Genomic DNA, 17,483 nt, shown 5'->3' with positions numbered 1-17,483 from the left:
CCAGGTGGTTATGGTTGGCCTAATTGAGTTGATTATTAAAGTAGAGTTCTTTTGTTTCTTTTATTTTAGCTTCAGCACCAGTCAGCAAAGTGAATAAGTATTGCACTTCTTCCAACTCTCATTCTACTTTGGGGAAAAAGAATATCATCATGTCAAGCATTACAATTGACCCAGATGTCAAGCCTGGTGAATATGTCATCAAGAGCCTCTTTGCAGAATTTGCTGTTCAAGCTGAAAAGAAAATTGAGGTTGTAATGGCTGAACCCTTGGTGAGTAGAGCTGACCTATAAACCTGAAATCTTTTCTTGCCTTAACCATTATATTATAGATTTTCCAAAGAAAATGACATAGTTGAAAAATATTAAAGGAAGCCAATCTGAAAGGGTGTATACTATATAATTCCAGCTATATGACATTCTGGAAAAGACAAAGCTATGGAGACAGTAAAAGATCAGTGGTTGCCAGAGGTTGGGCAGGGGTAGAGGTGGGATGAATAGGCAGACACAGGATTTTTAGGGCAGTGAATATGTCCTGTATGATACTGTAATGGTGATATTCATCATCATAGGGATATCCAAACCCATAGAATTTACAACACCTGTTGTGAACCATAGTGCAGTCTATAGAGTTTACATCATTAGGATGTGTCAGTTTTGAATACGCCCCTCTAGTGCACATGTTGATAATGGTAGGGGCTATGCATGTGTGGGCACAGGGGAAAACAGTAAATCTGTTCTTCTGCTCAGTTACGCTATGAACCTAAAACTACTCTAAAAAATAATGTCTTAAAAAAAAATAAAGGGATAGGTGATAAAAAGTGGTCATCTAAAAAGCTGTAATGACTCTAGAATACACTTAGATGAGTTACTGCAGGTAACAAAAGGACAAAAATGATTTCACCAAGGGGAGTTATTGAGACAGATAAAACATATGAGAAAATGAAAGGAAATCTAGAATATTCTGTGAGTTGGTGATATGACAATAGCCAAACTTAAAACAAGTAAACAGCTTTGAATTTACAGTACATGAGGATACTTAAAAGCATGAGGAGCTCTACTTATGAGGAAGAAGGAAGGAAAAAGAACAAGAACAAAGGTTTGGGTTGGATTCTAAAGAATTGTGATGACTGTTTTATGATAGATAAACAGTGGTGGGACAACAAGGAGAACAGACGAAAGGTGGAGACTATTTAGCTGTTGTATAAGTCCACACTGAAATGAAAAGAGTCTTGAACTAGGGCATTAGCAGTGGAAAAAAGTGAGATAAATAACAAAAGCAGAATCAGTAGAACTTGATGCACAATTAAAATGGAATAGGTGTTTTGAGTGAACATGAAGGGTTAAAGATTTTTTGAAGTGTTCGAAAAGATGGTAGTGTGTTTACCTCGGTAAAGAAAACAAGACTTTTATTGGGATAGTAAGGATGATTAAGATGTTTGTGTATGTTAAGCTTGAGCTACTAGCAATCTAGACCATGTGGAATTATTTGGTAGCTGGAAATTCTTTTGGGGAATTTGCAGGAAACATAGATTTTGGCATCATCCACATGAGGGTGATGATTGAAGCCAAAACAGCAGATGATGGCATCATGGGAAAGAAACTATAGAATGGCATTATTATTGTCAAATAATAGACACAGAGTACAGTGAACACTGGGGAACAGGTTATGGACCTGGAAGTTAAATAGCCTGAGAACCGTTTCTGCAGGGTGAAGTAACTTTAGAAAGTAACTCTTGGGGTTTGAAGGGAACAGATATGTGATGAATCAAGAGCATGTTGGTAGATTACAAGTTGGGTGGTGATAATGAAGATGGAGGTAGAGGATGTAACAGCTGAAATGTATTTATTCCTTACATAACTGAATTAGAGATAGATGTGCACCACTATTTTGAGACCCAAAGGGTCTGTTACTTGTCTGAGGCCCAAAGCCAATAAGCAGCAGAGCACAGAGTTAGGCTTAACTCAACCTGCTGTCCTTTCTCAGAAGGAAGGAAGAAAGGAAGGGGAGAGAATAAAGATGACCTAAGAAAGGAGGGAAGAAGAAGGAAATATATGTTCTTAATTTTCTTAGTTAAGTAGGACTTACTGCTCATACTGTGAAGGTCTGTGGGTGGGGTGCCTGCAAGCATCGAGTTTCTTTCTGATCTTTAAATAGAGGACACTACTCTGAGGAAAGGATCTATGAAATCATGTATTTGAGGTTTAAGAAATAATAGTACATAAAAGATCATTAACTAAAATGTATATTTCAGAACTGTACATCTCATTATTAATATATTTAGTTTAGTCATTTCATGATTGCTTTCTGCATTCAGTTCAGTTCAGTTCAGTCACTCAGTCGTGTCCGACTCTTTGCGACCCCATGAATCGCAGCACGCCAGGCCTCCCTGTCCATCAATATTTATGTCAATGTGTATATATATATATATATATATATATTTATATTTATACAAATGTATGTATAACATGTATATAATATAAAATTCTGTTTTAAAAATTAGGATTATGAGAGTTTATAGATATGAAATAGTGCTTATAAGGTTTAATTAGAAAGGTACTTACTCTATAAAATGTTATTTTCTTCATCCATGGTCTGTGAATTACATGTTAGATTGCTTTACTGGCTTACTTAAATAGCATACAGTCAGAAAGGAAACCACTTTTAAAAGATAGATTAAAAAAAGGCTTATGGAGCATGGTGATTATAGTTGATAATACTATATTGTTTAACTGAAAGTTGCTAAGAAAGTCGAATTTGTGTTCTCACTAAAAACAAAAAAGAAAGAAAGAAAAAGTGAATATGTGAGGTGATGGATGTTTTAATTAACTTGATAGTGGGAATCCTTTCAGAGTATATATGTATTTATCACCTTGTATACTTGAAATATATACACCTTTATTTACTCATATATCTCAATACAAACTTATAGAAAAGTAGAAATTATAGTATAATGACCCCTCTAGACCCATCACTTGGCTTCGACAGTTTGCAACATATACAGCACATTTTAAAAGCCCTTTTCCTATTTTATAAAATGTTTTATAAACAGCATGATGTAGTATGGTCCTAACAGCTCTAAAATGTCTTGTTGTCTTAAAGGAATTTCAATTTTGAAATATAAAAGTCTTGAGAGTAACATAATTAAAAGAATGTGAGTGAAATTACCTACTTTGAACGAGTCTATAATATAGCAATTTTATAACTTGTTCTTTCCTTTTCCTACCAATGCTAGTATTACTGACCTAACTCAGGGTCAGATTCTGTCATATTAGACCATTGCATTAGCCTTCTAACCAATCAAGTAGTAGTCCATCACCTTTCCATTTTCCTTGTTCTCACCAAACTGTTCCTCATCTACAACACAAATATCAGTATCATCACCTTCTTGCTCTAGAATTCTTGCTTCCTTTTCATTCCTATGTATTAAATTCAAGTTCTTGGGGGGGTCATTTCAGCCTCTTCAAAGCCTTGTTATAGTTTGTATAATGTTTCTTGATTCTCCTATCCTGATGTATGCTGTGACAAAAGTATTGGCTTAAAAGCATCCTCTATATATTCTGTTGTTCTGATGTATTTGTTTTTATTTTTCTCTTGATCTAAAATGCTTTGAACTCCTCTGTTTTTAAACCTCTACTCATCCTTCCAGCTTCCCAGGTGTCCCTTCTAACATAGTGATCCTTCCTTAAGCTAAATGAGTCTATGTTTTACCATAGTTATTTTGTTCACACTCCTAGATTCTGATGTGGTCATATTATGGTTTATGGTTTACATTAAAAGATCTTTTATTAAAGAACTGTTTATCTTTACTGATGTGAGCTACTTGATACCAGGAACCAGGTCTCTCTTCTTGTACCTGCAGCACTAACCTTGGTGGTAGGCTCTTAGTAAAAGCTTGTCATATAAATTGAACTTATTCTTGAGAACACTGCTGTGGCCTGCACCCTTATTTTCCTTCTGACAAAGCACAGTATCATTGTGTTAGCCAGAGTTTCTAATATTTCTTTCAGAATAGACTGATGCTGACTGTATTTTATTCATTCATTTAACAGTTCATTTCAGAAACCCCCACTATGTAATTTAAAGTGAGATTATTGAGTTATAGTGGGTAGTGCTCAGGATTCCATTGAAAAATAGGTGTTTCTACCCCATCATCACATTTAAGAGAGAAGAGACATTCCTTCCTTCTCCTTCTGACACCCCAGGAAAATACACAAATGTTGTAGACTCTGGCGGCTCAGGACAAACACTGGCTGAGAAAATCCCCATCATATTTTATAGATTTTACCACCGACACTCCTATGTGTGCGTGCTAAGTTGCTTCAGTTATGTCCGACTCTGTGCGACCCCATGGACTGTAGCCCGCCAGGCTCCTCTGTACATGGAATTTTCTAGGCAAGAATACTGGAGTGGGTTGCCATTTCCTCCTCCAGGGGATCTTCCCAACCCAGGGACTGAACCTGCGTCTCTTCTATCTCCTGCATTGGCCATTTACCATTCGTACCACCACATCCTATGTACCAGCATAATTTCTTCCTGTCTAAATCAGATCTCTGCCAGCTTTGCTTCATTTATGTCCAAATCTGAGTAGATGGTGTATCATCTACCCAGCATTATGATTAGATAATGAAAATACATTATAGCCTCAGATGCGTTTATTGTGATCTCATTTGTTTTGAAATGTATTTTGTACCCTTTCCAGTAATAAACTGCTGTTCAAGATGACTCTCTCGAGTTCTTGAATGAAATTCTCATTCTGTTTTAAAGACAATAGCATCCGCAAATTGTTACATACAAGGAGCCTAACGTGTCTCATGGTCAGATGGACAGTAGGTTACACGGAAACTTAGAAGCACCCATGTGAAAGACTTCTGTTAAAAGAATTTAATCAACCACTAAAATGAGAGAACTGGCCTTTTCATTTTCATATTAGAACTCATAATAAAAGGAAATTAAGGAAGCTGAAAGATTCAAAGGTTAGCTGAGCTTGACTTCAGCCATGATTTCATTTTCATCTTGGAAGATTCAAAAAGGAAGGGCAACCATTGATTAAAATTTCAGCTTGCAAGCAATGTGATCCAATACCTTAGGTTTCTTTATTCCTAAAAAGAGGTAGATCAATCCTGGATAATTGATCCAGGCACATTTGTGCTTATTTGTTACTGTTATTAGATTGCCAGTGACCTATAAAGAAGATGGGGAAAAGGGCTTTAACCAATCACCTGCTACTATAGACTGTATGTATTTAGTTTAGGACCAGCATTTTTACAACTGCACTATCCACTGTTTTTTTGATGGTATTAAATATCTTTGTATTTTAAAGAGTTTCTGGTCTTGCATTTTTCTGTTAGTTTCCCCCCTTCTCCTCACATGTTTATTGTTACATGGTATATATTATTTACTCTGATTGAGGCATTGAACAGCTGATTGGAAGCCCCACCTTCATGGAGGGGCCTTTTTGACTGTGGTCTTTAGCATGTAGTCATCTGAACCATCAATGTCAGCTCTTTAGCTGGGAACTAGTCAGAATCTCCTGAGAGGGGTGCTTCAGTAGCCCAAATGAGAAGGTTTAGGCTTGGCTACTAACATTCAGGGGATATAGAGGCAGAAGATAACTAGTTGTTTTTTTTTTTTTTAATATTAGCATGTACTTTTTCACTTAAAGTCCCTGTCTTCAGGATGATACCATGTCTTCAAGTGTAGAATCTCCCAGGTGACATCTCTATTTTGTTCTTTGCTAAGAAGGGCAATTCCTCTATGTGCAGGATGGAGAGACGGCCAACTTGCTAAGTAAGAGTAGGTGAAGGGAGTGAGAGGTAGGGTTTAAACTTTTCCTAAACATTCAACCAACCTCTTTTTGGTTTTTGTTTTCTCTTTTTAATAAAAAGCCTATAAAAGAGGTCAATACAGTACCAGCCCTCTTATTTTTTTAATTTTTTGGATGCTCTGAGTCTCCATTGTGGCACGCAGGCTTTTTCTCTAGTTGTGGCACATGGGTTTAGCTGCCCCGCGGCATGTGGGGTCTCAGATCCCCTACTAGGGATTGAACCTGTGTCCCTGTGTTGCCAGATGGATTCTTAACCACTGGACCACCAGGGAAATCCCTCAACATTCTTATTTTAACTTCACCTTCATCCACACTTTCATAGTACTGAAGTCCTCCAATTCCTGAGCCTTTGGGGAATTCCAAGGTACAGACTGGATTATCTTTTCCCCACTTTGCATGGCAAGCTCAGTCCCTCCCCTCTGATTGTGACTCAGATGTCATCTTCTCAGTGGTCATTAGGAAGTCCCCACCTCCACTGCAGCTTCCTATCCTAAACTCAAAGATAATATATATATTTTTTGCTCTGTCATTGGACTTTTAAATCTACAATGATAAGGATTGTTTAGTAGGAGAGAAGGCCATGTTTAGTTGCAGATTATTGAAATATTTCAGTATCATTGTTACACTGTCAAAATTTTTTCAGTAAGCCCTCTTGCTTTCCCTGGAAGCTACATGTTGCTGCTGGTACTCTGCACACAGATACTAGTTAAAGGGTCAAATTAGAGTATAAGGGATTGTGAACTTTAGATTCATTATTAGTATATTCTATTATTTTGAAATAATGACATTATAAAAAGTGGAAATAGTTTTAAAGGTTATGTAATAAAAATAGTGATCCTTTCATTTTTTTATCAATGTAATCACTGTCCATAGTTTTAGTTTACTATTTTTCATGTCTGTTATTTATCAATCTCTGTAGCACTTTCCACCTTTAAAAAAGAAAAAACACAGCCATGAGATTTTATATACATATATTTTTTCTGTACCTATTTTTATTTAAAAAATCAGAGATTGTTCTATTGTCAGCCCATATGTATTTGTCTCATTCTTTCTAACAGTTGAATATTACTTCACTTAGAGAAAGTACTATAAATGTTTGTATACCACTCTCTATGGATAAGCTGTTTGGGACTTACCCCAATTTGAGGCCATTGCAAAAAAGATAGTGTACTGTTAGTTGCTCAGTCCTGTCCCAGTCTTTTTGATCTCATGGACTGTAGCTCACCAGGCTCCTCTGTCCATGGAATTCTCCAGGCAAGAATACTGGAGTGGATTGCCATTCCCTTCTCCAGAGGATCTTCCTGACCCAGGGATTGAACCCAGGTCTCCTGTGTTGCAGGCAGCCTCTTTACTGTTTGAGCTACCAGGAAGACAACAGCAGAAAAAGATAGTACAATAAATATTCTTATACGTTAAGTCTTTGCATTCATCTATATGTAAATATAGAGAATAATTTGGTCTATGGCCATAGCACTCTGAATGCACCCAGATCTCATCTGATCTCAGAAGCTAAGCAGGATCGGGCCCAGTTAGTACTTGGATGGGAGAATAACTTGTATTCTTTTTAGTTGTCATGTTAATTGGTTGCAGATACTATAAGCATGTTTTTAAATTGTTTATCTTTTCAAAGTCTCATATTGAAAGTACATCTGCTTGAGCAATGATTAGGCTGTCCTCAACCATATTATAATCAAACTGAGAGGTTAATACAAATTCCTTGATTAGTAATCTGTATTTAGTGCAGTACACTTCAGTTTAGTTCAGTCACTCAGTCGTATCCGACTCTTTGAGACCCCATGGACTGCAGCATGCCAGGCCTCCCTGTGCATCACCAACTCCTGGAGTTTACTCAAACTCATGTCCATTGAGTCTGTGGTACCATCCAGCCATCTCATCCTCTGTCGTCCCCTTCTCCTCCTGCCTTCAATCTTTCCCAGCATCAGGGTCTTTTCCAATGAGTCAATTCTTCACATCAGGTGGCCAAAGTATTGGAGTTTCAGCTTTAGCATCAGTCCTTCCAGTGAATATTCAGGACTGATTTCCTTTAGGATGGACTGGTTGGCTCTTCTTGGAGTCCAAGGGACTCTGAAGAGTCTTCTCCAACACCACAGTTCAAAAGCATCAGTTCTTTGGTGCTCACCTTTCGTTATAGTCCAGCTCTCACATCCACACATGACTACTAGAAAAACCATAGCTTTGACTAGACGGACCTTTGGCAAAGTAGTGTCTCTGCTTTTTAATATGCTGTCTAGGTTGGTCATAACTTTTCTTCCAAGGAGCAAGCATCTTTTAATTTCATGGCTGCAGTCACCATCTGCAGTGATTTTGGAGTCCAAGAAATTAATGTTTTTAACTGATAGTGACGTGAGTATTTCACATTCAAACATCATTTCTGAGTTCTTATTATGTAAAAAACAGCTAACTCTCACTTTTTGGTTTAGGGAAAACTCTGTGAGGGTATCAAATGTTCAGAAATCTTTGAGAAAGTGTGAGTTTATTGAAAAATGAAAAATGTTGAGTATAAGAAAACAGTGTGAGTGTTTCTGGAAAAGTTAATTGCTCTCTTGGAGTCTTCTTAGTCATTACTTTATAGTATAAATGCCTTATGGGGTAATGAACTATGTAGATCAGCATTCCTCAAAATATTACTGAAAACCTTTCAATTTAGTATTACAGTGAAAGAGGGATCAGGTGAGGGGGATCAAGTAAGTCAAGTAAGTTGGGAAGAAACAGCTTATTCTCTCTTCTACACCACCCCTAGCCCAGGTTTTAAATACACAATTCACATTAGGATAGCTCAGTAATTTTCAAACTTTTAGATACTTACAGAAGCAGTGTTCTCTTGAACTTGCTGTGAGACTTACAACTAGTTAATTGGGCATATATATATTATTGGACAGTATCATTATCATGTTGCATGTTTATTGTGCATAGTAGTTGGGTTTAGAGATAGAAGACTTGTCTGCAAGATAATTACCAAAGTGTGCTTAGCATTTAAGGACTCAAGTGCCAAGGACATACCAAAAATCTTTTGCCTATTAAGAAAGTCAAGCACCATAAAACCAAAATTGAAAGAGACACATGTATACCATTGTTCACTGCAGCACTATTTACAATAGCTAGAACACAGAAGCAACCTAGATGTCCATCGATGTATGAATGGATAAATAAGTTGTGATATATATACACAATGGACTATTACTCAGCCACAAAAGGAACACATTTGAGTCAGTTCTAATGAGGTGGATGAACCTAGAACCTATTATACAGAGTGAAGTGAGGTCAGAAAGAAAAAGATAAATACTGTATTCTAACAAATATATATGGAATCTAGAAAAATGGTACTGAAGAATTTATTTACAGGGCAACAGTGGAGAAACAGACATAGAGAACAGACTTATGGACATGGGGAGAGGGGAGGAGGGGGTGAGATGTATGGAAAGAGTAACATGGAAACTTACATTACCATATGTAAAATAGATAGCCAACGGGAATTTGCTGTATGGCTCAGGAAACTCAAACAGGGGCTCTGTATCAACCTAGAGGGGTGGGATGGGGAGGAAGTTTCAAAAGGGCGGGGATATATGTATACCTATGGCTGATTCATGTTGAGGTTTGACAGAAAACAGCAAAATTGTATAAAGCAATTATCCTTCAATAAAAATAAATTAATAAAAAAAAAAGAAAGTCAAGCAACATAAAATTCAAGTATTTTACCGACTCCAATTAAATTAGTTAGAAACATGATTCTCTGGTAGTTAGATTAGGAATTTTTACATTTCAGTGACAAATATGTTTGTGAGTTTATTTTCATGAAGGTGAGTCATAAATGAGAGAAGGAAATTGGGACTCTTGGATAGATAGGCTTCAGAATATACATACTTCTAAATTCCAGTTTTTCTCTAAATTCTAAAATTCTAAATTTAAAATTCTAAAAATTCTAAATTCTCTCTAAATTTCTAAATTCCAGTTGAAGAATGGCACTGGTTTTTTTATGATACATATTTCAGGTAAAAATTCAATAAGAAAGCCTAATGTAGAAAGTTTAGAAAATTATCATAAAGAATCTCAATAAAAGAATCAGTTGTAATAGATTTGAACATAATCTGAGACACCTCTCACATTCAGTAAGTTAAATAATTCTATGTGGAATAGGAAGCAAGAAAAGTAGATAGTAAGGCTGACAGAAAGGGTCACGCTGTGTATACTCTTCTAAATTAAATTAATTAAATTTTGTTTGTATTAGCACATCAGCACCTTTCCTTAAAACTAATTAATTACAAAAGAAAATCTAATTACAAAGAAAGCAAAACCAACTTACAAATCTCAACTGTTTAATATATGTAAAATTTCTAATATTTTGCATATACTTTTTTTTCAATTGTAGGAGAAGCCATTATCTAGATCTCTTCAGAGGGGTGAAGATCTTCAGTTTGACCAGGTATGCCAGTGTGTTTTTGGTTTTTTTTTTTCCTTTTTTTTCCTGAAAAGAAAATATTTATCCTAACAGTCTGATCCAAATACATATACACCCAGTATTAAGAAATTTCTATATTTTGTTTAGTGGCCCTATATATTGTTATACACTAGATTCTGTCTGGAGCTGATAGTCTGTTTTTTATAAATATATACATATATTTTATACACACACACAAAGATACCTGACTAAGGACCAAACCCAGGCTACCAGCGTGGAAGCATGGCATGCTAACCACTGGACTGCCATGGAATTCCTTGGTAGTTTGTTTTTTAACAAAACAAATAGAATGAGTTATGAGCTGTGAACTTTATTGAATTCTGTTTATTAAATATTTTAAAACTTTGCTTTTCATTGGTACTCTCTTTACTATGCCCTTTGAAGATTTTCAGAAGGTTTCCAATTATATCCCTCAATCTTTCCTTGTATACAATTTTATATATTTGACTTCTTAACATTTACTGTTTTTCCTGTTGGGGCTTCAGAACCTTTATATTGAAGCATCTAGCCTGGTTTTCTCTCTTTCCACTCTCTTCTAAAGGCAGAGCCAGAGACAAGGACTTGGTTCTAGAAAGAGATTCTAGGGAGGAGACTTGAGAGAGTGATGCAGGGAAAAGGAAGAACTGATAGAGATCACAGCTTTGGGCACTGGGGGTTCATTGCGTTCTGAGAGCTATCGAGAATGTTGCCCATACTCATCTGTCTGAAGAATGGAGGGCTGCAGCATTTATCTGCAGTTCCCTCTGCAGTAGTTGTGGGTTGTCCTAGGAGGCATTAACTACACCCCATACTCAAACTTGTAGCTGTGCTTGTGCAAAGATCAAGGTGAGTGCCTGTGTTAGAAAGCCAAAGAAGCTTAAAAAGAAAATATACAATGGCCAACCCCCCGACCCTAAAATAATCCCCAAACCAGAAATCTTTATAAAGAATACTAATATCTAAAATTTAGTGGTATTTTTCTAATGTCAGTTCTTTCCTCTTGCTAATATTGAATATTTGATCAAGTGTTATTTTTATCATAATTATATTTGCTCAATAATTATTTCATTATATACTGATTGTCTGCAAAGCTCAATAACCGAGATCAGCTTTCTGTTGCCACCTAATATTCCTGAGCTACTTTTCTCATAATAAGGTATCTAGGAAATAGAAGTTAATGCTCATGTTAGTCTGCTTGATTAGATAGAGATGACTGGTTAGAATTACTTGGTGGAGGCTTACCAAAATACTGTGTTTCTGGATCCTGCTGCAGTTCTGCTGACCAAGACTGGTGCTCTGGCACCTGTATTTTACAATAGCTCCCTAGGTGATTCTGATGCATACACTTAGTAAATAGCTGCTGGTCTAAGAAGAAGCTATAAATAAGAAGGCTTTTGTTATGGTAATAATAAGATCACTTCATACAGCCCTTTTCAAATCTTAATGCCATTACAGAAGATACTTAATACTAGTTATTATTAATGTATTACTAATATTTTAATAACTAAAGTTATTATTAATGTACTACTACTATATTTAAATAATCTTGAATCTATTTAACTAATGATGAATGAATGATCAGAATTTGAAACTTATTAAGCCATATTTTAAGGAAATTTCCATTTCTTTTCTTATGTAAATGATTAATAAAACTAAATTATCATGCCCAGTAGCTTGATTCTTTTTTACAATAAAAGTTATGTGTGAAATAAACTGCTTTTATATATTTACAGTAGCAGATGATGTTAGTTCCTTCTTTAAATATTAAGAGATTTCCTTTGATAGTATTCATTGTTAATGAAATATAAAATTTCAAAATGCTTAAATAAAATTAGAATCTTGTTTTTATTTTAATTTTCTAGATTAGAAACTATTGACCTGTCAAGTTATGATAATTTATAAATCATAAATGCATGATTAAAGGAAGACAGATTATAAAAAAAGAGAAGAATGTACAATCAACCTGTTTCATTCTTTGTTACATGAAAAATATAAAATATTAGGAAAAATAAATGTTTAATTCCTAGAAGTAGCCATTTATCTTCATTAACTGACACTTCCTACAGTTGTAGAACTGAGTGAGATGTTGAATATCCCCGCAGCCTGTAGTTTTTTTAGTTAAGTCAAACAAAGTAAAGCATGTTTCACTGTACGCTAATTTTAAAATAATAATTTTATGAACAATGGATTGAATCAGATACAAAGTTTCTTATGAAGAGAGTATGTTTTTTCTCTGGATCCTCAAGGTGACCTTAGGGATGACTAGTGGTAGCTGGTGTACCTCTTACCACCACTACAGGCAAGCTGGGTTCATTCATGAAATGAATCTGATAAAGCTAACCTACAGTTCAGATAGTTTAAGGGATGCCTCAAATTGAGTGGCAGGCATCCGTCCCACTCCATTTATTTTTATGCTGTCCATTTATACATTTTAAGCTTTAAAAGCATGTGTATAACACATTTCTAATATGTTCATTTGTGAGTATCACAAATTGTGTAATTATAATTCTCTGTTCCATGTCATAGCAGCACAGAGGCAAGTGGAGCTCTTCCCGTAGTTCTAACTGGTGCGGTCTTCTCTGTTTCTGCATCTCTTTATCCCTTCTAGTAGTAACATTTTAGAACATTTCATTCACATGTGTAGAGAGGAACTGGCCAGGAAAAGGAAGGAGGTGTGATTGTTTGATGTTGTGTGTAACGGTTCACCCAGAGGCGTCATGAATATAATCAGGGATGTTACTGACAGTCATGTTTTTACACGAGCAGCATATGGAGGCAGGTAAAGGGTGGAAAGCCACTGAACTAAACTGCAAGGATTTGGGTAAATTTTAATAGTCAGTGAAATGTAACTCACTATACTTTATTACTTGGCTAGACTCCCAGCCCTTATTTTTATTTTGAAACACATTTATTGCTCTTGAATTACTATGTTTTGTGTTAATTTATTCCAGAAATATTGCTCATTTCTAAGTGATTGTGAGTAGAGTTAGAAGCGTGGCACTTTGATGTATTTTATCTTTGGCAACATCTTGTGTTTCCAGTTGATAAGCTCTATGAGCTCAGTAGCAGAGCACTGTCTCCCTTCCTTACTCCGCACCTTGTTTGACTGGTACAAGCGCCAGAACGGAACTGAAGATGAATCATATGAATATAGGCCTCGGTCTAGCACAAAATCTAAGGGGTAAGAGGCGCATTTTTTTACTTTTCTGTCTGGGCTTGAAGTACTTCCAATGAAGAGGCTATAGTGTTATCAGCTGACAATTGTTATTGTTTGGTTACTTTTGTTGAACAGGTAACAGAGGGAAAAGGTGGTTCACACTTAAATTGTGAATCAAGTGAGGGTATCAGTTAAAGGAGGTGCTGCCCCACAGGAGTCACCCCTGGAGCTAGTCTTGCCAAAATGCATTTCAAGAAAGCTATCTCAGTGGTGCACTGAGGAGCTTAACAGTCATCGACAAAGTTAAAAATATTCAAAGAAAGTCCTGTTCATATGGTTTGTGAAGGGAAACAATTGTGATATTGGAAGACTGCTCAAACCTTATATTCTTACACTTAAGACTCTTCTTGGAGTTAAATCCTTGAACTTGTCTTTTCTTTCTTCACATTTTCCAGGGAGATCATGGATTTAAGTAAAACATGTTTGTTTTCAGATGATGGCCTATGGTTTAGAACTGGATTTCAGCAGATGCCACTTGTGATTTTCCAACTTAGATTTGTGAAAAAATGACCTGGCACTGTATTTTCATATTTTTCTTCCTCTTATTCTTTTATTTTTTATTTCTTTTAAAATATGGTTTTATTTATTAAAAAATTTCCATTTGTATGTTTAATTTTTATTTTTTGTAAATTATGAACATATGATAACACACAGGCGACTTGGAAAATACAGAACAAGGTTACATATCGTTCCATTATATATTATAATAATTTTTTGAAGTAGATAAGATTTTTAGTTGGAGTTTCAATATCAAACTCGAAAAATTAATAGAATGAATATACAGAGAAGTAGAAGGATATTGTAGGTCTGAAAAGCTCTGTGAACCTATTCAACATAATTAAGATTTATACAATTTTCACACAACAGTAGGGTATAAATTCTATTCATTTTTTTGGCCGTGCCACTTGGCATGTGGGATCCCAGTGCCCTGACCAGGAATTGAACCCATACCCCCTGCACTGGAAGCACGGAGTCCTAACCACTGAACCACCAGAAACTCCCTCTAATTGTTTTAGATTAGGTTTTATTTCTGACAGATGTAGTAGTGAGAGTTGCATGTAAGTTCCTAACGTACAAAATGAGAACACAAGAAATGCAATATATATGTTGGGTGATTACAAAAACTTTTAACAGTTGCCATGAAACACCATACATACTAGGAACTCAGTAAATAACACGAAACACTAACCAAGAGCTCTTTTCATAATACAATCCTAATTTGAGATTCTTGTTTCAGGGATGAACAGCAACGTGAAAGAGACTATCTTCTTGAAAGGAGAGACTTAGCAGTAGATTTCATTTTTTGTCTAGTTTTAGTTGAAGTTCTAAAGCAGGTAAGCTCTTTCGTTTCTGCAAAGTCTGTATTTCTTTTTTTCTCTGATTTGCTTTCATGTTTCAGTTACCTAGTTTAGGATGTTATATCTAAAATTCTGGCTCACAGAAACACGATTCCTGTAATTTAATTGTATGCCTTTCTGTTGCCTGAGGATTGCATGTCCTGTACCTGTCTCTCCCCATTCTTTCTACCTTCGTTTGCCATCTAAGACATGAAATCGTGTTAGTAAAATGGAGCTGAATAGAAACTGTTAAATACGGGCTTTTAGCTGTCACTATAGTCTGCCTGTCATTTACCTACTTCAATTCCTTTTTATCTCCACTTTTAAAGAAATTCTCTTCCTAGCTCTCAAGCCTGCGTTTCAATGTGTAATAATTGTGCAGTGATTGTTGAGCAATGGGGGTGATCTGAACTGTCAAATGCAAATGATTTTCAGGATAATGAATTATTTATGTTTGTTCATTCAACGGGCTTCCCTGATAGTTCAGTTGGTAAAGAATGTGCCTGCAAAGCAGGAGACCCCGGTTCAATTCCTGGGTCGAGAAGATCTGCTGGAGAAGGGATAGGCTACCCACTCCAGTATTCTTGGGCTTCCCTGGTGGCTCAGCTGGTAAAGAGTCCGCCTGCAATGCGAGAGACCTAGATTTGATCCCTGGGTTGGGAAGATCCCCTGGAGAAGGGAAAGGCTACCCACTCCAGTACTCCAGCCTGGAGAATTCCATGGACTACAGTCCATGGGGTTGCAAAGAGTTGGACATGACTTTCTCTTTCACTTTCATTCATTCAATAAATGTTAGAATGTCTGCTGTTGGGTGGCATTGTTCTAGGTGCTGCACTCCTGAGCTCACCATCTCAGTGACATAGTGAAGATATAAATATGTAATTTAGTGTCAGCTATCATCTTGTACATATTTTTACTATTCACGATCAGTACAAGTATATGTATAAGTGCCTGTACTGATGTGAAAGTATGTTTTCCATAGTTTGTAGTCTTTAAAAACTTATACAGCATTCAAAGATGATCCATGTATTTCCAGCCACGTATGCTGTAATGTTTGGGGAAAAGAAAAGATCAGGTCACCTAAAAGAAAAAAAAAATCATATTTTGCATATGACATGTTTGGACAGGGAGTTTTGTTTTTGTTGTATAAAATGTAAAAGAATACCTAATATGACATGAAAAAGCAAGTGTAAGATATAAAAAGTTAATTGATTTGATAGTCTTTTTTTGATATAACCACTATAAAAATATTTGAATTGTATAATCATGTGTACTTTGCCTTTGTTTTTACAATGTATGTGAAAAAATACTGAAATCGGAATATCTGAAACCCACAGATAAAAATATATTTTTCTTATTTTTTATTTTGTTTAAAATAAAAGTTTAATAACTTTGAATATGTGAAATAGATAAATGCATTAATCAAAGGTAAAATCACTTTAATTTGTACCTTTCATGAAGATTTATTTAGTCAATGTGGGAAAAAAGTTTCCTCTGCAAGTTGTGCTTTTGAAAGCCAGATTTGCTTTCTGTGATCTCTCAGTTTAGCTGGATCCTAGATCCTAGGGCGGAAGTCAGTAGAGATATAGAAGGACCTGAGGACCAAAAGCACGATACCATGAACAGACTTGGGCTTTGCGTTCATCAAGGTTACATGCATGCTAAGTCACTTGAGTTGTGTCCGACTCTTTGTAACGCCATGGACCATAGCCCGCCAGACTCTTCTGTGCATGGGATTCTCCAGGCAAGAATACTAGAGTGGGTTGTCATGCACTCCTCCAGGGAATCTTCCTGAGCCAGGGATCGAACCCAAGTCTCTCATGTCTCCTGCACTGGGAGGCATATTCTTTACCACTAGCTCCACCTGGGAAGCCCCATCAAGGTTGATCTCATGCTAAATGTAGATCTTGTGACGAGTTTAGTCATCAGTATTTGCATTTCTTAGTTAAATGATAGGGGAATTTCTTCTCCCAGCCAAAGAAATTGCAAACTCCGTGCACTGACTTTCAGGCCCCTCCGTGATCTGACTCTTTTATGCCTTTTCTCCTTTGTTTGCCATGATGGTCTTCCACTTAGCAACTGGTCTCTCTTCTCATCTAAAAGTTACCTATGATTGCACTGGCTTCAGAACTTCGGTGCACAGACAAACCCTTGGAGGGTTTTCCTTCTCCCCTTACCTTTCCTTCTCAACTGTCCTTTTACCCTTCCCCATTGTCTTTGTCTTGATCTTCCTTTTCTTCTTGTTCCTTTAAAAAATTTAATAGTCCAGATAACTCTTCTAGTAGGGAAAAAAAAAATCGAGGTCTGTAAACCTAAGAAAATCCTTTCAGGCCCATTTTTTGAGTCCTCTGCACAAAATCCTTTCATATCCATGGTTCACATGGACTCAAGTATAAAAAGGGGAAATACAGTGGCTCTCATAGCTCATCCTTGTTTTCGGTTCTTTTATCATACTCTTCTAACCTACAGTTCCCTTTCTACTTAACATTCTTTTTTAAAAAATTTATTTTTTAATTGGAGTATAATTTCTTTACAGTGTTATATTCTTTTGTACAACAACATTTATACCCCTTTTCTCTTTTACCATTATCCTGATATTTTCATTCAAATGCACTCATCAAAGAAATATATATCAAAAGCATCAGTTCA

The 17,483-nt window shown here is 36.1% G+C and overlaps 1 protein-coding gene across 9 annotated transcripts in view; it reads left to right on the top strand.

The window, feature by feature from the left end:
* FRYL (FRY like transcription coactivator) overlaps positions 1-17,483 on the top strand; it is a 264,479-nt gene that overhangs the window by 126,054 nt on the left and 120,942 nt on the right. For all 9 annotated transcript variants that reach the window (XM_055588519.1, XM_055588516.1, XM_055588515.1 and 6 more), the window contains 4 exons: positions 70-269; positions 10,212-10,265; positions 13,322-13,461; positions 14,735-14,831. In XM_055588519.1, coding sequence (XP_055444494.1) covers positions 70-269; positions 10,212-10,265; positions 13,322-13,461; positions 14,735-14,831 — 491 coding nt within the window. The remainder of the gene's footprint in view (positions 1-69; positions 270-10,211; positions 10,266-13,321; positions 13,462-14,734; positions 14,832-17,483) is intronic.

The sequence above is a fragment of the Bubalus kerabau genome, chromosome 7, assembly GCF_029407905.1.
Source record: "Bubalus kerabau isolate K-KA32 ecotype Philippines breed swamp buffalo chromosome 7, PCC_UOA_SB_1v2, whole genome shotgun sequence".
NCBI classification, from domain to species: Eukaryota; Metazoa; Chordata; class Mammalia; order Artiodactyla; family Bovidae; genus Bubalus; species Bubalus kerabau.
This window is presented reverse-complemented; position numbering and strand designations above follow the sequence as displayed.